The sequence below is a fragment of the Oncorhynchus mykiss genome, chromosome 5 (genome assembly GCF_057628025.1).
Source record: "Oncorhynchus mykiss isolate SJ-2025 chromosome 5, ASM5762802v1, whole genome shotgun sequence".
NCBI classification, from domain to species: domain Eukaryota; kingdom Metazoa; phylum Chordata; class Actinopteri; order Salmoniformes; family Salmonidae; genus Oncorhynchus; species Oncorhynchus mykiss.
Genome location: NC_143026.1, coordinates 25,917,889 through 25,940,303, shown reverse-complemented (window position 1 = coordinate 25,940,303; position 22,415 = coordinate 25,917,889). Strand labels below are relative to the sequence as shown.

Here is a 22,415-nt window from a genome sequence, read left to right as displayed (position 1 = left end):
TCCTGCTAAATATATTTAACAAAACATTAAAACAATTAAACCATTTGAGTGGCATGAAGATCTTTAACAAAAAACAATTTTCAGATAGGATGATCCTTGCTCTTGTTCAAAGAAGTGCTGGATCAGACACGTATCACGTCACTTTTAACTCCTGAGGCCCTGTTACACACACAGGCACCAGCAGAGGATATTGCACACCTTACAGTAACTTCCCTCTCGCTCTCTCCACAGCTCTATGAACCCAACCACCAATGCAAATAATCACAAATGAGTTTGACAGGCTAAAGGGTATGTGAGCTTTTAAATAACTGGTTTGTTGTTCACCCAGTGAAGTGATTCTGGGCCTCCCGCTGACTATGAAGACAACACACAGGGCTGAGGCTCTCAGGGCTTTAATATAAGGAAATACACTAATGAAGAGCAATAAGACTGACATCTATGCATCTCTGTCTGCTATAAAAGAGATAGCAGACAAAACAATGATATGCCAAGCCTTATAAACTCAACAAAAAAAGAAATGTCCTCTCACTGTCAACTGCATTTATTTTCAGCAAACTTAACATGTGTAAATATTTGTATGAACATAACAATATTCAAAAAAACTTAAACTGAACAAGTTCCACAGACATGTCAAAATGGGGGGGTCAAAATCAAAAGTCAGTATCTGTGGTGGCCACCAGCTGCATTAAGTATTGCAGTGCATCTCCTCCTCATGGACTGCACCAGATTTGCCCGTTCTTGCTGTGAGATGTTACCCCACTTCCACCAATGCACCTGTAAGTTCCCGGACATTTCTGGGGGGAATGGCCCTAGCCATCACCATCCGATCCAACAGGTCCCAGACGTGTTCAATGGGATTGAGATTAGGGCTCGTTGCTGGCCATGGCAAAACACTAATTCCTGTCTTGCAGGACATCACGCACAGAACGAGCAGTATGACTGGTGGCATTGTCATGCTGGAGGGCCATGTCAGGATGAGCCTGCAGGAAGGATGTCTTCCCTGTAATGCACAGTGTTGAGATTGCCTGCAATGACAACAGGCTCAGTTTGATGATGCGTGACACACCGCCCCAGACCATGACGGACCCTCCCCCTCCAAATCGATCCCGCTCCAGAGTACAGGCCTCATTCCTTCGACGATAAACGTGATTCCGACCATCACCCCTGATGAGACAAAACCACGACTCGTCAGTGAAGAGCATTTTTTGCTAGTCCTGTCTGGTCCAGCGACGGTGGGTTTGTGCCCATAGGTGACGCTGTTGCCAGTGATGTCTGGTGAGGACCTGCCTTACAACAGGCCTACAAGCCCTCAGTTCAGCCTCTCTCAGCCTATTGCGGTCAATCTGAGCACTGATGGAGCGATTGTGCCTTCCTGGTGTAACTTGGGAAGTTGTTGTTGCTATCCTGTATCTGTACCGCAGGTGTGATGTTCGAATGTACCGATCCTGTGCAGGTGTTGTTACACGTGGTCTGCCACTGCGAGGACCATCAGCTGTCCATCCTGTCTCCCTGTAGCGCTGTCTTAGGTGTCACACAGTACAGACATTGCAATTTATTGCCCTGGCCACATCTGCAGTCCTCATGCCACCTTGCAGCATGCCTAAGGCACATTCACACAGATGAGCAGGGACCCTGGGCATCTTTCTTTTGGTGTTTTTCAGAGTCAGTAGAAAGGCCTCTTTAGCGTCCTAAGTTTTCATAACTGTGACCTTAATTGCATACCGTCCCTAAGCTGTTAGTGTCTTAACAACCGTTCCACAGGTGCATGTTCATTAATTGTTCATGGTTCATTGAACAAGCATGGGAAGCACTGTTTAAACCCTTTACAATGAAGATCTGTGAAGTTATTTGGATTTTTACTAATTATCTTTGAAAGACAGGGTCCTGACAAGGGGACATTTATTTTTTTGCTGAGTTTATAAATGGCTAGGCTGGAGGGTCCATCCATAAATGCATTATGTAGTACAGTAGACTGTTTGTTAACATAAGGTATAGATGTCAAATGTTCATGAATAATGAACACTCCATCTAAAGTAAATGCATCTGGAGGGGCAGAGGGGAAATCACAGGGGACCATGAGGGTAAAACTCTGCTATGGAGCTGAACAACCATGCCTGTTGACAATGTTCTATTATCATGAGCTCCACATAAGACACACCTCAATCTACTCACCCTGGACCATGAAAGATGCTGGTATTCCATGTTTCTTCTTGAGGGGAAGGAGGGAGAAAGGAAGAGGGGAGTTGTATATTCTCTCACAAACACTAATCAGTTTCTCAGGTGTCGAGTACCTTGTGTTTTCTTGTGCCACTACGCCACTGCTAATGTTGCATCACAACTACGGAGATAATTGAGAACAGGAGCAGGTGACTACATTTGAGGGGAGTCATTAACCTTATCTCGCCAAGCTGTTGCAGCAGAGCCTTGTATGCCTTTTCCTCTATTTTATACAGACTCCCAGGAGTCAAAACATCCTTAAGGCCGATCTGTGAGCTAAGTGCTGAACAATGTAATGCTATTCTATGCGTGTCCTGACTGAAGACGCTGTGTTGGAGGATTGTGGTGCTGTTTCTCTAACGGCTACGTGGCAGCCCCTCCGGCTTCATTATTTCACAGCTTAAAGTGAAAAGATACCATTTAAGCTTTTTACAGTTTAAACGGTATTGGTTTAATGACTCGACTGGCAGAGTGCAAACGGGGGTTTAAGCTACGCGTGTGAGCAGGTGGGGGAACAAGGGGCCTGTGGAGGAGAAGGGGGGGGATCAAAGCCTGCTCAGTGCGAGGCTCAACTGACTTACAGAATGATAGCTGGGAGGAAGGGAGACACACCATGCTTCCAGTAACTAATAAGGAAGGGTTGCTGCTCTCCCATGTACTGGAGGTGTGTCTGAGACTCAGGGCCATCTGGGAGGTATTGTTAGGGCTGACTGGACTGCCTCATCACAGAGTTCAAGTGGTGGAGAGCTCAAAATGAGCAAAAAGAACAAACATTCCACACTTTTACAGCAAACAAACGGAAGGCAAAACTGTATAAGTATATAAATTGTAGCACTAAGTAAAGTTATAGAAAGTGTGATAGGTATTGTTATCATAGGCTGTGTCCCAAATTGAATCATATTCCTTACATTGTCCACTCTGGCTCCTGCGTGTCGTGTTAGAATGACACCATCTGACGGAAGACAATGGGGAATAGGGTGCCATTTGGTACACGACCATCCATTTGGGACTCAGTGTGATGAGTGTCTTACCAGACGTTCTGACATGGGGGTCTTGTCATTGGCTGGTAGGTGCTGCTCCAGAGCCAGTACGATGCAGTTGGCGATGATGGTGGCCAGGATCAAGTACTCAAACGGAGTGTGCAGGTTAAGGAACACAAGCCATGACAAAGAATTTCATGCACAGTAAAAAAAATAAAAAATAATAACTCCGACATGTAAGTTTATTAGTCTTAACCCATAGCGGTAAATATCTCTGTATTGACATAGAATAACCTAGATTTTTAAAAAGATAGGCAAATACCCAAATTGTGTAAAGGCTGGTGAGAGTTGCCTCAACAGTGTTTATGTACAATGAGCATCACTAAAACAGTCACCCACCTGAGGTGCCACAGAACAGATTGATCTATTTGGATGAGCAGAACATATATTCAGCTTTAGGAAGTCACTGACTCATTGAGCTCAGTTAACCAATTAATGACATTGACTGAACAGGAGTCCAATAGATATCCTAATTCACACAGCATGGCTACACATGGACAGAAATAAAAGATGGTAGGCTAATCCCACACACTACAACAATAGACCATACTCTGCCCATGCAGGGTTGCTAAGAATCTGGGCTGTAGAGCCGTGGGTTACCATTTCAATCCGTTTTCTATGGTTGAATCATTCTACCAATTTTTTTCTGATCATTCGCCGGGGGGGAGGCCTTTGTGGAATAGCGCGTCGGGGAGGAATGGGAAGGTTTTACTGACCCATCGACATATCACCCTAGAATCGTGTGCCCAGGGCCCGCCAGAAGCCTAACACTGCACTGCACTTTGCCCTTGCAAACAGGCCATAACGAGCCTTACTCGACTGAGTGGACAAATACGAAAAATTAATGGTGGAATCTGCCCTTTAGGGGAGGCGTTTTACAACAACAGAGCCAGCGGTCTCCAACTCACTGGGCGCTCACCTTACCATGGAAACGGACAAATCGGTGAACAGCAACAGTTGAAAAGACACTGCTAACAAACAGGCAATGTGCAAACGAGACGGAATACGGAAAAGGTGCCTTAAAAAACGAACCCTAATAATCCAAGAGAAGCAAGCGCTGAGATAACTAAAAACATACATACACATTGCAGAGATTAAACTCGCTCATTTACAATTGTAACTGAAAACTGAATCTAGCGAATATGTAGTTGGCAATTGCGAATCACAACCAAATATGTTTGAAGTAAAAAGCAGTCGTGCATAATTCGTGAGTGTGTACACGGTACATAGGACATATTGCCAAGTCATTAAACTGTATATGCTAACACTATTATTGGATGAAAATCCTTTCTCGTGTCCAATCAGGCAGAACACTGAGTGACAGGTGTACCAGAGGTTAAGCAAAAGGTTTAATGAACTAATCATTTACACCAGAATAGGCTTACTTCCTATAATGTAATAATCGATTGAGTACACTTACAGATGAGCTTTGAAATGGTGACAAAGGGCATACATGTCATGTTCAGTAAAATCAGACATTGAAATAAAATAAAAGCGCTTCACTCCCTGTGTCATGTTTCTAAATGAAAATCTACCAATGCGTGTTTGTCAAATAAGGATATGTGCGTTATACAAATACAAATGTGTAACCTGGTTTTGCGTAGGAAAGGATATGGCCATTCGGTTATTCGCTTAGCATACTTCCTAATGAGATTGTCCTCTCGAAAGATGAACAAGGATCGGTTGACAGTGAAGCAGTTCTGTTTGACAGGGTTAGGGTTGTATATGGCCATTGTCCTGGCTCTCTGAGCCATCGACTGCTTGTACATCCTTTGGCCGCCTGGAGGACCACCAGCCCGGGCGCCCCCTCTGCCTGCGCCGGGCGCACCTCTGCCTCCTCCACCTGCTCCAGCTCCAAAGCGGGTGGGTAGACCTTCTGCGAAGCGAGCCATTCTGGAAACGCACAGATCCAACAATAAAAATCCAAACTGGTGTCAGTGGAAATGGAGGGCAGAAGCATTACAAACACACTTAGCCAGACCACAGGTTTGTATTAGTGTATGGCTTGTGTTTTAAGAAAATACATCGATTTTCTTTGGGTAAATCCTTTCCTTTTTGTCCATTCTCAAAGAAATTCGAAATATAATTAAATAAAGTTTGCATTCAATCGCAATATGTGCCAAATGCACTTCAACCTATCGAATGATATATTCTCCAATTCATTCCACATATCACATCCATGTCAGCCTGCTCCAACTAAATAGATAATGCAGCCACGACAGGAAAAATGCCGAAATGAAACACACACGTGTATCTTTTCGGTAGTGGCTACATCTTGTCAATGTTGAAAGACCACATAAAAAGTATTTTGAGTCTCCAGAAGAAGAGAAAAGTACACAAAACAGTTATGTTTTGTCTGCAAGTGTCAATTATCGATTCCAATAGCATAGCAATCAACCATTACGGGGTTGTTTCCTCCTGATTCTCACTTGATCGCTCGCTGTCTGTACAACGCAACCAATTCAGTAGACTCCGATCCAATGATTTACTGGTCCCTAACTAATCAGCGCATGTGACCAAAATTAGCCTATCGGTACTCGACCTGTTCAGGAGCGCTCTGCGGATGGAGGTGGATGGATGTGTGACAGAGAGTTTCTAATAATTATTTACTCAGGACGCATCAAGAGCCTATATTTAATTTGTGTTTAATAATGTATTCGATTAAACATTAAGCCTACATGAAACATGTATAATACGTTAGGATTTGTTGGTAGGCTAAACATATACAATCATACTGTCATATAGTTTACTGGGTTTGACACCAGTGGGCATCCTTGATGTATGACGTCACTACTTGAAGTGAAAATCGTTGTATCTAAGTGGCCTGAAAAGAGTGCCCCTTGTAAGCTATTGTGGCACTACTGATTATAGAAAAGGTCCACATTGTGTGCAACTGTCAACGCAGGAGAGCTCTACTTTTTCTGGACTGAATGATGCGGATTATGGAGCTGCGATCAGAGCATTAAATCTTCTTCATTCCACAAGTTAACACAGCATTTGCCTGCCAAACATTTCAGAAAATTGCACAAAGGGAAGGTGAGACTGTACAACATTTAGCACTCGCCTTAGGCAGGGTGCAAGAGACAGATTTTTCCGGTGATACTGAGAATCAGATCAGGAATGCTATTCTTAGCTAATGTAGCCTACATCAGACCATGCACAAAGTTACTGGAGGACGGCGCAAAGCTAACGCTAGCCGGCATTGGAACTATTTTCTCAGTCTGAGAGAATCGAGGACCCAATGTCAGCCATGTCAATGACCGTTAAAGCTGTAATCTGTAAATTGTTTTATTATTTGTTTATGTTCAAAATCACTAATAAGTCACCATAGGTCATCCAATGTGATTCAAACGTTACAATATCGCACCTCCCGTCTGCCTGAACCTCTATTCAATTTCCCTGTCTGGTCCGAGTTTGCAGCCATATTTACAGCGGCATAATGAATGGGCAGTTTCTGGAGGCAGTGCCAGCTCAGACAGATTTGAATGGATATGAATGGGATGTAGATGCCCATATAGCAGATAAGGGTAGCAAACAACCTGAACAAGCAGCTCGGACCCCATCTAACCCAAAGAAATGGGAACTGGAGGGCCAACGGGGGGAAACGATAGATATGAGCCAGATAACTGCCAAAAGTTTGAACGTATGTATCATTAAACTCGTAAGAAAATCCATACATAAATTGTTAGGATTGTAAGAAAATCCATGCGTGAAACATGAAAAGTAACCGTTAAAATAGATACGTAAACGTTTAAACCATATGTTACGACTATGAATCAAAATATAATCGTTTAATTCTTACTTACGTCTCGCTTTACTCGGATACAGATCTTTTTTATATGTACAAACTTTTGTCAGGAATGTGGCATCTGCAAAGGACACGAAACAAACGTAGCTAGTCGAAGTTAGTTAGTCAATCAAGCAACTTCTAGACCAGATGATAGTTGCTTTGCATCTTCTGGTTTAATGATCAAAATAAAAGTCAAGAGCTTGTTTTAGAACGGCATTCGATAAAGACGTTATACCAGTAGATGACGTAGTATAGGCTTGGGCCTTCAGCAAATTACTATTGTAAGAATGATTCTATAAAGACAGAGAAGAGCCTTGTCTAGAATAACGGCCTGAGCTGCAAAATAGAAAGTAAATCTGATTTAGGCTAGGCCTATTCCACTATCTTAATAAGCCATGCTGTTGTGTGTTATTTAATGGCTATATAATTGCATAATTTATTTTTATAGTCGGTGGGGCTGTGGTGATCACGTAACCTAATGAATCACACTTTTTCAGTATTTAGCAGCATGGACTGCAGGTCTTATATTAGGCATTTTGACTGCTGTATTAGCGAATTCCACTCTGTATGTAGGCTTGTTATAGCCATTTGCATTGCACAACCCCATCACGAAGAGGCTATATTCATATCAATAAATGAGACAAAACAAAATATTGATTAAGTCTGGGCTATAACCTGTCATGAGTGAAATAGCCAAGGGGTCCCAAATGATCAAGACTATCTATAGCCTATAATTGTTTATATTTTTTATTAACCCATCCACCACCCCCAGTCTACGGAGGACAACTATATTTTTAGTTTTTTTACAGCTTTTCTGACATATATACAGTGGGGCAAAAAAGTATTTAGTCAGCCACCAAATGTGCAAGTTCTCCCACTTAAAAAGACGAGAGAGGCCTTTTATTTTCATCATAGGTACACTTCAACCTTGATGGACAAAATGAGGAAAACAAATCCAGAAAATCACATTGTAGGATTTTTAATGAATTTATTTGCATATTATGGTGGAAAATAAGTATTTGGTCAATAACAAAAGTTTCTCAATACTTTGTTATATACCCTTTGTTGGCAATGACAGAGGTCAAACGTTTTCTTTAAGTCTTCACAAGGTTTTCACACACTGTTGCTGGTATTTTGGCCCATTCCTCCATGCAGATCTCCTCTAGAGCAGTGATGTTTTGGGGCTGTTGCTGGGCAACACGGACTTTCAACTCCCTCCAAAGATTTTCTATGGGGTTGAGATCTGGAGACTGGCTAGGCCACTCCAGGACTGAATGGAGATGAGCCTCCCCCACCAGCTCACTGCTGAAGATATTCCCTAGGAAGTCCTGTGTTTCCCAACTAGGGACTGTGGGTGGGATGGCAGTGGCCTGGCGGGTCTTTCTGTGCAACCATGGTCGGTCTGTCCCCCTGTGCCAAAGACCCTGTTTGAGCTGCTTGGGTGCCCCCTGGTTTAGGAGCTTATCTCCCTCTGTGCCGGCTTGGCATCACTGTCACTTACTATCCTCAAGGACCACTGGAATTCAGGTTTTCATAGCCTATACATCAGACTGGTGGGAGAAGCTATAAGAGGACATAATGGAATAAATGGAAAGGTATCAAACATGGAAACCACAGGTTTGACACCGTTCCAGTAATTACATTCCAATGACTCATTCCAATGAGCCCATCCTCCTATAGCTCCTCCCACCAGCCTCTGCTATACATTTATTGAATGTGTTTAATTGACCTCATCTATGTAAGAGAGCTATTGATGGTATGGTACAAGCTCAATGTTGCAATAAATCCAACAGAACAGCCTCTTAGGTTGATAGAAAGAAACTTTGAGAAATGCCTGTGCGTAAAAGTGCCTAATAACTCATGGCCTGTGTTTGATTTGTAGATATCTAGAGGAGTTGAGTGAGGTTTTAATCCCTCTGGTGGCTGCAATTATTTATTGCAACAGAATGAAAATGCAAATTAATAAGTAACCCTTTCAGTGATATTAGAGACAAAATATCCCTTGCACAAACGCTACTGGGAAGAAAGCCTCTATATCAAAGTTGTCAAAAGTGTTAATCTTCCTCAGGTCATTGCGCTAGCCTAGCCTGAGAATACCATTACTGGGTCATTCGACTTGTTCTATCAATTTGTTTCATTTTGAGATGTTTAACTTGGTGGCAAATACTTTATTTAATAAAATGTTAACATTTTGTCATAAAGAGCTCATGTTTGACTTGATAAAAAAACAAGTTTTCCCAGAGAGTAAAAAAAAATACTATTAAAGTGCCTATTAAGTGGAAAATAAACTAACAGGGTTGACAGCTGTAACAGGGTGGATGATTCATCTTAAATCAGGCAGAAATCCCCTTGTGACAGGGGAAATGGAAGCTTGTTGTGTGCAACAGAGTGGCAATTGAATTTGTTAAACATTTCTAGCCTGTCTATCAATGTTGATGTATTATGCTCGACTCACTCAGTTTTCCACCACAAAACACTAGAAAATTGCCAAAAAATAGTAGAACCATCTCAACTGCTTTTACACTATGATTTGAAGTATTAATGTTCAATGTTTTTTTTTAATTATTATTATTTAAAAAGGAATAGTTTCACCATATTAAAACGAATGGAATGATCAACATTATTATTCTTAAAATTGGTTATGAATCACTAATTACATGATAACAATCTTCAGAAATAACTAGTGCTTTATAATGATGGTTAAAACTTTGAGAAATGTTGCGGTTACTTGGGTTTACATGATCCTGGAAGTCACAGAGGGTGCACAGAGGGACATGACAAAATGCTGAATTTTGGCACTTTAGCAAATCTGTATTTATATAACAAATCTAATTTATTTAATTCTCTATGTGGTCTATATTAAAGGGAACTTCATTGAATATCACAGGCTTTAAAATGTCAATATTGGTGCACAATTTCTACTTAAAATATCAAACTATCAACTTTACCTGTTAGACTTGGACCATGGCGTGCTATTGAGGGCTTCGTGTGTACGAATGATGTTATGATTACCACGACTCCCTCCTGAAGCTGCTCTCTCGTCAAGGTGCAGGATGGCATCATACTGTTGAGGAACGTCCATCTGCTGCTCTCTCCATGACGGGTCAATGTCGATGCTGTCCGTTTCTTCAGCATTCTCGCTTATCACTGCCTGTCGTTGACGAAGGCTTTCAGGAGACTGGGCCCATGAGCTGTATTCCGTGCCCAAAGTCAGCATCCTCCACGAGCCGAATGTGGCAGAGCGCATTGCTTGTGGGGTTAACAAAATAAAATACATCTTAACATCACCTTATGGTTTTTACAAGTATACAATTATTCTAGCTGGGATTGTAGGCTACAGTAGGCATATAGGCTAGTTTACATATTGCCTGGGACTCTAATTGAACTGGGATTTTTTTTACTGCTTATTTGTTTTTATGAGATATGGCCTACAGATACTTGTTGCATCATATCTGGTCTTGTAGCTGTTTTTTCTTGGCCTGTCCTATTACTAATTTGAGTCAATCCCATGCAAATTTGCCCCAAACCAGCGAAATAAAAGGCAACTCTAATCCATTATGCCTGCTTGTGCATTTTACTCAATTGAATTCAATGTTAGCCTAATATTGGTTAAAGGCCCAGTGCAGTTAAAATTCGTTTTTTTATTGTGTTTTGTATTATATAGTTGAACAGCTGATGAAATTAACGCTGTAAAAGTGTTATATCCTGATAGTTGCTGGTTGAAAATACAATCTGCACAGGACCTTCTAATCAGCAGGATTTTTGCATGTCATGGGGCAGGTTTTGGCATGCCTCATGACATCATCAGGTGGTAAATTAGTTAATGAACCAATAACAAAGAGAGTTACAAACATCTCTGCCAATAATGGCAATTTTTCAATTTTCCCCTATCCACTCAGACCACTCCCAGACAGTCCAAGCTAAATTCTTACTTCTGGAATAGTTTTTTGACAATTTTAATAGAAAACTATTACAATAAGGTACTTAAAAACTGCTGCATTGGGCCTTTAATAGTGGTTAAATGAGAATGCACACAATGTATTGGCCAAATGTGAGGTGCCAATACATGCTGTAGAGTCCAAATAAATATTTCAAGTACAAAACCAAGTTTTATTTAATAATAAATAATAGAAGGAACCACAAATAGGGTTGAAAAAAAGTGACTCATTGTCTGACACAAAAGCAAGTGGAGTATCACAGTGTTGCGATGTTGAGGAGTGAGTGAGGAAGGCAGCCAGAAAATGAAGAAGCACCATAAACCAAGTCCCATCATGGATGCACCTTCGAGGGAAGCTTTGCAATTTAAGAATCCTCACCTACCATAAACCACAGTGGATCGCCTTTCTGCCCATTTGGAGTAGTTTGGGGCCCTCCTCTCCATGACTGCTCCCTTACTAACCGCTGTGTCTGTAATCCAAGGTAAAAAATGAAATGGCTACAAAAGCAAGCCAACTAACATTTCACTTCTACTGTGTATATGCCTGCTTACAGGGACTTCTCTACGTGGCACAAGGACTGGGGGCACAAAAGGTTTTGCCCCCATGGAATGCGGAAAGGCTGTTTCCTGTTCGGCTAGTTAAGAGCTTTGTTATCAGCCCAAATGTCTTCAGTTCTGAAGGAGAAAATTCTCCTCTGATTCAATGATCAACGCTTCTTTCTCCCTCTTTCTCTGTAATCAGGAAGGGAGCAATCATCGTCTAGTTTATGAGACCTAAAAGGACTGCTGATTCACAATCAAAGTCACTTCCTGATGTGTTCTCGTTGCTTGGTTTCTTCTGGGGACATTTTGAGTTCAAGCATCAGAGGCCTTTCTAAGCCATCAACCAATGCCTATCTCTGAATGCAAAGATATCAGAGAGATAAACAACTGTTTGAGTTCAATGGGATCAACCGTCAAGCATGGTCTCATAGACTAGACATAGCGTAGTAAATGTAAATGGAACACCAAAAGAATATGATATGTATCATTTGGTATGGTTACATAATACAGATGGTTACTTCAGGCAAAAACGAAAGGATTGGGTGGATGGGTGGGCATATAACGTGAACGCCTATCAACCCAAAGGTTGCGAGTTTAAATGTCATCACGGACAACTTTAGCATTTTAGCTAATTAGAAACTTTTTAACTACTTACTACTTTTGAGCTACTTTGCAACTACTTAGCATGTTACTAACCCTTCCCCTAACCTTAACCCTTTAACCTAATTCCTAAACTTAATCTAAACCCTAACCCCTAGCCTAGCTAACATTAGCTAGCTAGCTAGCTAACGTTAGCAACCTAGCCACCTCGCTAGAATTCGTAACATATTATAAGTTTGCAAATTCGTAACATATCATACGAAATGGGTGATTGACATCCACAAATCAATATATACCATACGAAACATATCATACTAAATTAAGTGTCTCGGATTCATCTGCAGAATAATATGAACATGAGACCAGGTTGCAGCATCAGGTCCTGGCCTATATGCCACCCTAGGCCAGACAAAAAAAAATATTGCAACCTCCTATCCCGCAAAGTAGAATAGTAGCCTAGGCTATACAGTGAATTCTTCTTGTCTCAACATTTCTAATTATACTCAAGACTTGCTGGCTTCCCAACTAGGCATAGGCCTATGCTCTTGTAATTTGAAACAATCCGCAGCTGGAGTAATTAGATAATTTTGACAAATGTATTTCAAACGCACCATCTAGTCTATTGTATCTGATATTCAGAGCTTGAATAGCCAAAATGATTCATCTTAAATCATTGTCAGGTATCAGGGCTATAAGCCAATGCAACTACAAACCACATGTATAGAGGCATTCCCAATAAGTGCATTGCAGGCCGACACTGAAGAGGGGAGGGGTGGGTGGCGAAGATATAGGCGCATCTCTCCAGAATGCGCTCAGCTGTCTCCCACCTATTCCTGCTGCATTAATTGTTTCATTGTGTGTATTGCTTGCCCTTTGATTGTTTATTTTTTATCAATTCCCCATTACATATGTCACCAGTAGCCTAGTAAATGTACCGTTAATCACCTCATTTGGTTAGGCCTACAAATGTTAATTTAATGCATGTATTAATCACATTTACCATTCTCCAGTGGTGTAAAGTACTTAAGTCGTTTTTTGAGATATCTGTACTTCACTGTACTATTTATATTTTTTAACAACCTTTACTCCACTACATTACTAAAATGACAAATAAACTATGTACGTTTTAATCCATACAATTACCCTCACACCCAAAACTAATCGTAATGGTTAGCAGGACAGGAAAATGGTCCAATTCACACATTTATCAAGAAAACATCCCTGGTCATCCCTACTGCCTCTGATCTGGCGTTACTCAAACGAATTGCTTCGTTTGTAAATTATGTCTGAGTGTTGGCTATCCGTAAATAAATTAAAACAAGAAAATTGTGCTGTCCGGTTTGCTTAATATGTGGAGTGTGAAATTATTTATACTTGTACTTTTACTTTGGATTATACACCCTCCTGTTGTGTTCGTTTCATGTTAATGATTTCTGTGTTCCCTGTCCAAAATGACCGCCTCATTATAGCTGATTATAAATCCATAATACATATATTATCACCTAATATTGTGTTAGATCTTTTTATCATCTTAAGTTCTTGTGAACATTACAAGTTTTGAACTTCTGTTTGCTATTTATAACCTGTAGGCCTCATTGACCTGAGCTCATACAACTCGTTTTTGAGAAAATAAATAATAATGTATGGATCATTTTTACTATAACAAATACTCAGATGAAACATATTGTGCTATATTTATCACAGACGACTTTGTGTCAAAGTTTAACAAGGACTCTCTCCTTAACAGTGTCATGATCAAGATATGATCAAGAGCCTCACATACATTTCTAACCTTTCAATGTCTTTCTTGCCCTACTACAGCCTTGTGCATGGCCATTTTGCATATTCAAAGCGGTCTGTCTGACATGTATTATCTATCTATACCACAGAGGAATGATCTTTAATGGTAAACTCACCGCAGATGTTGAGATGAGCGTGATGAAAGGACTGCTCTCAGAGTATATTGAGCATGTGCACAGGTGCGCTTCACGCTGCTACGAAATGGAAGCTACAGGACCAAAACAGAAAAGTTTTCCTTCCTATCGTTTGGTCATTATGCTGCCACAGAATTAATTGTGAGCAAGGCCTCAAAAAAGCTTTATATGCCAAAGCTGCGAGAAAAGTTCTATATGTTATTGAAACAATGTTGCGATTGTTTGTGAGAATGCCAACAGGTGTGGTTCCCGTGGGGGAAAGATTCTGTTGGGGAAAGGTTCCCTTGGGGATTGCCATGGAATCCAGGAAGGGGAGTGAGGTGTGTGCTCAAACACACATGCATGTGGGGGTCTGGGAGAGGAAGTGTGTCCATCTGATGAATGGGCTTGTGCCTGAACTCAATTTTATACACTAATTGTAGTCTCACCCATTCATGTCTAATGAACCGTCATTTTTGACTGGGGTACACCACAGGTGTACAAAAGTTAAACAAAAAACCCAAAATTCAATGAAAATCATCTAAATGTATTTCTGTTCAGATGCCCTGTGCGGACAAAGTCATGGAACCTTATGACAATCAGATGCAGTGAACTACATTTTTCAGAGAGATAACTTAGCAATTACATTTACTTTTGATACTTACGTATATTTAAAACCAAATACTTTTAGACTTTACTTAAGTAGTATTTTACTGGGTGACTTTCACTTTTACTTGAGTCATTTTCTATAAAGGTATCTTTACTTTTACTAAAGTATGACAATTGGGTACTTTTTGCACCACTGCCGTTCTCATTCTCGGAGAGGTAACATTGTTTGCAAAGTTCACAACCTACTACACTTGTGAGGAACACGTTTTGCTTTATTTCATACCATCGTATAAGCCCTACGAGTTTTGTACATTTTTTTATGATCTTATGTTAGGAGATCTCCATGTGAGCATATGTCTGGTCTGGTTTATTTCTCTGTCCTGTTAATGTTAACGTAGTGCGCACACCTGAGCACGATAATGTAGGCTACCTGGCTTGCTGCGCACAAATGTTGGAAAGTGCACATTTGTGGATGTCTGATTTCTCACAACCACTAATAATCTGAAATGTTCAGTCATTTTTTCTTCACCTCATACAGTATGTCAACATAAAAACATAAATTGCGAATGTTAGGCTAATAGGCCTAGTTCCTCGAAGTATTAAAAAAAAACATTTCCAACACTCCCTCCCCCTCGATAATAACCAAGCCTCGGTGTGAAAGAGCAAAATGTTATGCTCTGATGATCCCACATATCCTGTAGAAACATCAAAAATGCCTGAACACTTTTCCCTATGAGGGCCCGGAATAGGCTAGTTGATACAATGTTGCAAGTTGGCTAGCAACGAGCTTCAGGATAGGCCAGGTTGATTGATTTGATACAATGTTGCACTTCACTAGCCATAGCTCAAGTCGAGAAAGATAAAGAGAGGCAGACAGGCTGAGTAGATAGATGTATGTGATTGAAAGAACCTGAATTTTCATCAGGATATTTTCTACAGTTTTATTTTTGAAGTGTATGTATTTTCACTTAGTTGACAATGGCCTACTGCTGAATTGTCCAATTGTGCCTATAGGCTATCTCTGAGTTCCATGTGCTCATTTCTTTAGCCGCCAATGGCTCACCTTGTAGGCCTATTAATGTGTCAATAATGGCAGAGGCTGGTAGGACTACTCTCGCATTAGCTGAATGTTAACTTTGAGATTTTTACCATTTTAATTCAGATTTTTATTATTAACCACGTGACAATGATGTTGAGAAACGGAAACGTTATTATTGAAATTAAACTGTTCCACGATAATGCGAATACGAAAATCATAATTGAAGCAGATTGGTAGAAATGGTAGGACACATTATTTTAGCTTCCCCAAACATGAATCTCACGCGTTGTGCCGCCTATGACTCCTATAAGCCTACCTACCAACGTTTATCAGGAGTTGCGTTATCTTGGATAATGCAGTTCTTATTTTCTGCTTTGCCATGATCAGGTCAGAAATTGAGGAATAGCAACACTTTAAACACTTTAAATCGCAAATTATCATACAAATTTATCCCACTGAGTGAAACTCCCAGACAGCATTCAGTGCATAGGCTATTGTCCATTTTACTTTGATATCGTGTGTTTGTTAACATGTTAATTCATATTCACATCGAAGCCATTTTTTTTTTTTGATAGTGCCATTTAGGCTATTTCATCCGAGACACGCATGCTGTAAAACGTGCCTGTGACAATGTCATAAATTAAATGTAGACTACAGAAAAGGCCACAGATGCCACGATGCCTTCAGAAAGTACTCATACCCCTTCACTTATTCCACATTTTGTTGTGTTATAGCCTGTATTCAAAATGGACACACAATACCTATACCTACAATACCTACAAAGTGAAAACATGTTTCTAGAAATTTTAGCAAATTTATTGAAAATGAAATACATAAATATCTTATTTACAAAAAAATATTTTAGCCCTGAGTCAATACTAGAATCCCCGTTGGCAGCGATTACAGCTGTGAGTCTCTAAGAGCTTTACACAACCTTTTTTTTTTTCTTCAAGCTCTGTCAAATTGGTTGTTGTCATTGCTCGACAGCAACTGTAACTAGGCCACTTTGGAACATTCAATGTCTTCTTGGTAAGCCCCTACAGTGTATATTTGGCCTTGTGTTTCAGGTTATTGTCCTGGCCCTGCTGAAAGGTGAATTTGTCTCCCAGTGTCTGTGGGTAAGCAGACTGAACCAGATTTTCCTTAAGGATTTTGCCTGTGCTTAGCTATATTCTGTTTATTTTTATAGTAAAAAAAACACCTTAGTCCTTGCAGATGACAAGCATACCCATAACATGTTGCAGCCACCACCATGTTTGAAAATATGAAGTGATACTCAGTGATGTGTTGTGTTGGATTTGCTCCAAACACAACACTTTGTATTCAGGACATGAAGTTAATTTCTTTGGCATTTTCTTTGCAGTTTTAGGATGCATGTTTTGGAATATTTTTATTCTGTACAGGCTTCCTTCTTTTCACTCTGAAATTAGGTTAGCATTGTGGAGTAACTACAATGTTGTTTATCCATCCTCCGTTTTCTCCTGTCACAGCAGTTAAACTCTAACAATTTAAAGTCAACTGAGTTAGGAAGTACACCTGTATTTTTCTCATGACTGGGTGTATTGATACACCATCCAAGGTGTAATTTATAACTTCACCATGCTCAAAGGATAGGAAGGACGTCTGTATCTTTGTAGAGACAGTCTATTCATTACATATACACAATATAAAGTGTAATGAATAACTTCACCATGCTCAAAGGGATATTCAATGTCTGCCTTTCTCTATTTTTACCCATCTATGCTGGGGTTAAAGAAAAAAAAATCCCATGACTGAAATTTATAATTGTTCTCAGACCGATTGTCTAGGGCTAAATTAACCTCCCCTTTCATTTTTTTAATTTTACCTTTATTTAACTAGGCAAGTCAGTTAAGATCAAATTATTATTTTCAATGACGGCCTAGGAACAGTGGGTTAACTGCCTGTTCAGGGGCAGAACGACAGATTTGTACCTTGTCAGCTCGGGGGTTTGAACTTGCAACTTCCGGTTACGAGTCCAACGCTCTAACCACTTTAAGTCATGACCATCATGCTTTTAGGTGAAAGAGGATACTTTTTTACAAGTATTAAACAGCAAGTTTGCCAATTCCAGTACCCTTGATTAGGGGGTCCGGGGTCCTCCCCAGGAAAATTGGACACAACACCCTGATTGTTATTGTTAATTATTATTATTTTATAAATATGAATAAACAATTATTAATTCGAAGGAAAAAAGTAATTACAAGGTGTGTCATTGTCCTTTTAAGACAATATTGCACCTTTTAAGAGCTCTGTTTAGTACCTGCGCCTAAACCATGCTTGAAGCTCCGGTTGCAAAACTGCATTTGTGAAAACAATGCCACACGTGCAATTGAAGCAGTAGAATATTAAACGTGGTATGAATGCAAAACTGGGGCCGCCCTCTTTTTTTAAACAAGGGCAAAAACTACTTTCAAAATACATTTGCCGAAACTGCTTTTCCCACGATTGCATTAATAATAGTGCATTGTCTGATAACTTGTTTTAATAACAGCTAAAGTAGGCTACACACCACTATCTGAGTTGAGCGCTGCTGTGGTGCGCATTAAAGACCTTAATTCCCTTCATCTGAACATTGGAATGTCATCAACAATCATGCATGCCAGTTCAGCGCACACATCCTAACAGAAAATAAAATATTGGAGAATACATTTCTTTGGGAATATAGTATATTTCGTAGAACAAATATGCTTCTGTCTGTATTAGGCTGTCATCTCCAAACCATCACCCCCCCCCCCCCCCTTGCGGATCTACACTGATCCAAAGATTATGGATATACTGACAATACACTGTACATCTGCCCAAACAATGGGAGTCGTTGTCCACATAACGGCACGCGGGTTGTCTTGCTCCCGCCTTTGATGAGGGTTGTTGACATCAACCGGCTGTATACTGTGGAGAGAAGATGCTGTGCTACTAGCCTCATACCTCATGAAATAAAATAAATATATAAACAAAATACCATGAATATGCATAGCCATCTCGAGGCAAATCCGATAGTGTTTCGCTAATAGTTTCCGGGATGTCACGTGTCCTACTTACCAGTACACAAACAACTCAAGCATTACGTCCCTTCTATTCGATCAAATAAACCTCACCTAGGAAATAAGCCAAATTCGACACTAATTGACCTCCATATAAAAAGTAATTGCTTGGTGGGAAAAAACGCCACCTGCTGGACACAGATTTTCCGCCGAGTTGGGCTTCTCAATTCAATTTCAAATCATTGAGGGCTTTATTGGCATGGGAAAAATATGTTAACGTTGCCTAAACAAGTGACGCAGATAAACGGTGAAATAAACAGTAAACATTATTTTGGAACTTTGTGAGTAAAGACATTTCAAATGCCATACAGTGTTGTAATGACATGCAAATAGTTAAAGCACAAAAGGGAAAATAAATATGTTGTATTTACAAATGGTGTTTGTCTTCACAAGCAACTGAGCATTTTTATGCTTGCAATAACAAAGTGGTTGAATACTTGACAAGATATTTCGTCTTTTCAGTTTTAATTCATCTGTAAACATTTCTAAAAACATAATTCCACTGACACAGGATATTGGGTGTAGGCCAGTGACAAAAAAAAATCTAAATGAATTTAAAATGTATTAAAGACTAACAACAAAATGTGGAAAAAGGTCATATACTTTCCGAAGGCACCATCTGCCTCAAGCTTCTGTCTCCAGGTGTTTCTCAGGCTTCCTCTTAAATCTTCTCTTCCAAAAATCCTCATCCCCCGGAACCTGTCTGGTGTGGCCCACCGCACTCATAATGCTCTTAATAAAACCTGGCAGCCATATCCATTAGTAGTAAATTTATTGAAAAAGAAAGATACAACCAATTAGATGGATGTTTCACGGTCCAGAAATATGTAACAGAAAGTAAATCATTTTGTATAACCTTTTTATATTCATACCTTTGAAAATGTGCACAAGAGTCACTACTGTACTAACCACATTAAATACATAGGAATAATGTGTAGGTTTCCATCAACATGAAATGGTGTAACAAAATTGATACAGGCTAAACTACAGTAACTACAGATACAAAACTGAAGTTAAATGTAAAAAGAAAAATAATTTGCAAAATCAACAAAAGGAAAAGAAAACATTGGCAGCAGAATTTGCTTGCATCTCACCCCATTAACAGTCAACCCCAATGCAGTCCCTCCAGAATTGTGTAAAATGTATTTAAAACTTAATATTCAAGGTGTCAGCCTTAAACATGCTTAAAAATCCTGCAGATAAAAAATAAAAAGCCACCCGCTTTAATTTTGTAGGTACAGTATAGTACATAACTGTACAGCTTAGTCAACTCCCACCTCAACCCTTTTGCAATCTTGACACCCTTACAGTTGGGCAATTTGATGTCACACCACCTTTCACATACGCACATACCGCTTCCAGAAGAAAAGTATTTAATAGAAAAGGACCATTGTGTTGAAGAGAAATTCATGCCAGAACTGACAGAATCTGCCACTCGTTTGTGGTCAAAACAGATTGCACCTGCCTTTACTGGTCAGTGTCAACTTTACTTCGCCCATCGAAACAGAACAGTGAGATGATTGGTTAGTATTCTCATCGACTTCAAATGTTGTACTCATGATCATTATCAAAAGGTCTTTCCATAACCTGATTCTGCATACAATACACTTGACTAAATGTAACAGAATATAACATTAGATTTCAAATTAGATTTGAATATAAAGTTAATTCAAAATTATTTTTTGTTTTCATAATTGATATGTAGCACTGACAATTATTTTCCTGTAGAAATGCTCAAGAGAAGAAATCCAGTAGAAACATACATGATTGTGACCTAAGTCCTCTGTCCCCTTTGCAATCAAACTATAGCATGAGGTAAATACATCAAACGTCTCAAATTGTGCATGAACATTTCTCATTTCTGTGGTATCATGTGAGAGGGTAAGGGCACTCCTATGCTACAAATGCCTTTCGCACAGTGGAAATATTTTTCATGGATAGATATACATTGTTGCTTAGTACAAACTTAATTCAGACCAAGGGCCAGGAAACACTATTACCCAGAACAGAGCAAAGCCGGTTTGAGAATGACAATGGGAAACAAAACAAGAGCCAGGCTCATAGTAGTGTTTTTTTCTTCTCATGAAAGTTGTTCATAGTGCCTTCGGACACATGTCAACAAACAGACTGGCTTCCTGTCCAATATGTCCTGCTCTGAGGGTGAGTTTTAGCAGAAGTTCAGAGTTTGTGCTGGTAAGGAGGTGATGTTAGAGCTGGTTGAAACATGAAGCAGGTGGGTTTTCTGTGGGGTTGATTTTAGGTCTCAGTGATGGGCTCCACAGGCCTGAAGGTGATGATTAAACTGGGGATTGAGGTGGGGCGTCTGGGGACGTACGGCCTAGGGGTGGAGGTTGCTGTTTGGGGGAATGGAGACATATCTCCACTGGTCTGGAAGTCCTTTTTGTGGTGGTGGGAGAGGGGGCTCAGAAAGGGGTGGTGGAGGAGCTGGTGTCAGGGAGGGCGCTGGACTGCTGGTCCAGGGGTGAGCTGTCTGCCTGGCGCAGGGCGATGGTCGCTGCCGAGTGCTTGCACTTGGGAGAGCCGCACTCACAGCTAAAGTGCTGTCCCTTAATTTCCCAGAAATTGTCACCGTAGTCAAACCTGAGAGATGAGGGGTTGGAGAGAAATCTTAAATCAAGCAACCTAATCTTGATTTTAGGGGGAACAAAATTATTAAAGGCCAAAAAAAAACAAAAAACAGAATTAAACTTTAATATGCTTACAGGGTAATAACTTGACCGTGTGCCAAGTAAAACATATTAAAGTGCCTTCAGAAAGTATTCACAAGGTGGGATTAAAATGGATTTAATTGTCATGTTTTGTCAACGATATACACAAAATACTCTAATGACAAAATGGAAAACTTCAAAAAAACAAATCCTTTCACACCCATTAAACCCTAACTGTTTTAAAGTCACTATTGGCCTCATGGTGAAATTGCTGAGGTTACCTTCCTCTCCGGGCAACTGAGTTAGGAAAGACGCCTGTATCTTTGGAGTGACTGGGTGTATTGCTACACCATCCAAAGTGTAATGAATAACTTGACCATGCTCACAGGGATATTCACAGTACCCTTCTTTGCGAGGCATTGGAAAACCTCCCTGGTCTTTGTGGTTTAAACTGTGTTTGAAATTCACTGATCAACTGAGGGACCTTATACAATTATCTATATGTGGGGTACAGAGATGAGATTGTTGAATTACTACCAGGTTAAAAACCTCTTTGGGATAGACGTGCCGCTAGCACCCCACCTCGACAACATCCGGTTGAAATTGCAGAGCGCAAAAGTGTCTTACATTGTTTAAAAGCTTAATTTCTTGTTAATCCAGCCACTCTGTCAGATTTCAAAAAAGGCTTTACGGCAAAAGCACACCATGTGATTATCTGAAGAAAGCACCATGCACACAAAAGCATTACATACATTTTCCAACCAAGCAGAGGCATAGCGATAAAATAAATCACTTACCTTTGAAGATCTTCCTCTGGTTGCAATCACAAGGGTCCCAGCTACATAACAAATTATCCTTTTGTATATCCCATAAAAGTCAGTTTAGTTGGCGCGCTTGACTCAGTAATCTACCAGTTTCCCTTGTTCAAAATGTATATAAATGAATCCCGAAAGTTACTAATGAACTTCATCCAAACAAGTCAAGCAACGTTTCTAA

The 22,415-nt window shown here is 40.1% G+C and overlaps 1 protein-coding gene across 14 annotated transcripts in view; it reads right to left on the bottom strand.

Annotated features, from left to right (window-relative positions):
• Positions 1-19,505: 19,505 nt before the first annotated feature.
• LOC110523494 (histone-lysine N-methyltransferase EHMT1) overlaps positions 19,506-22,415 on the bottom strand; it is a 32,390-nt gene continuing 29,480 nt past the window's right edge. For all 14 annotated transcript variants that reach the window (XM_090234297.1, XM_090234301.1, XM_090234303.1 and 11 more), the window contains one exon: positions 19,506-21,351. In XM_090234297.1, the coding sequence (XP_090090423.1) occupies positions 21,174-21,351 (178 nt within the window). In that variant the 3' untranslated portion in view covers positions 19,506-21,173. The remainder of the gene's footprint in view (positions 21,352-22,415) is intronic.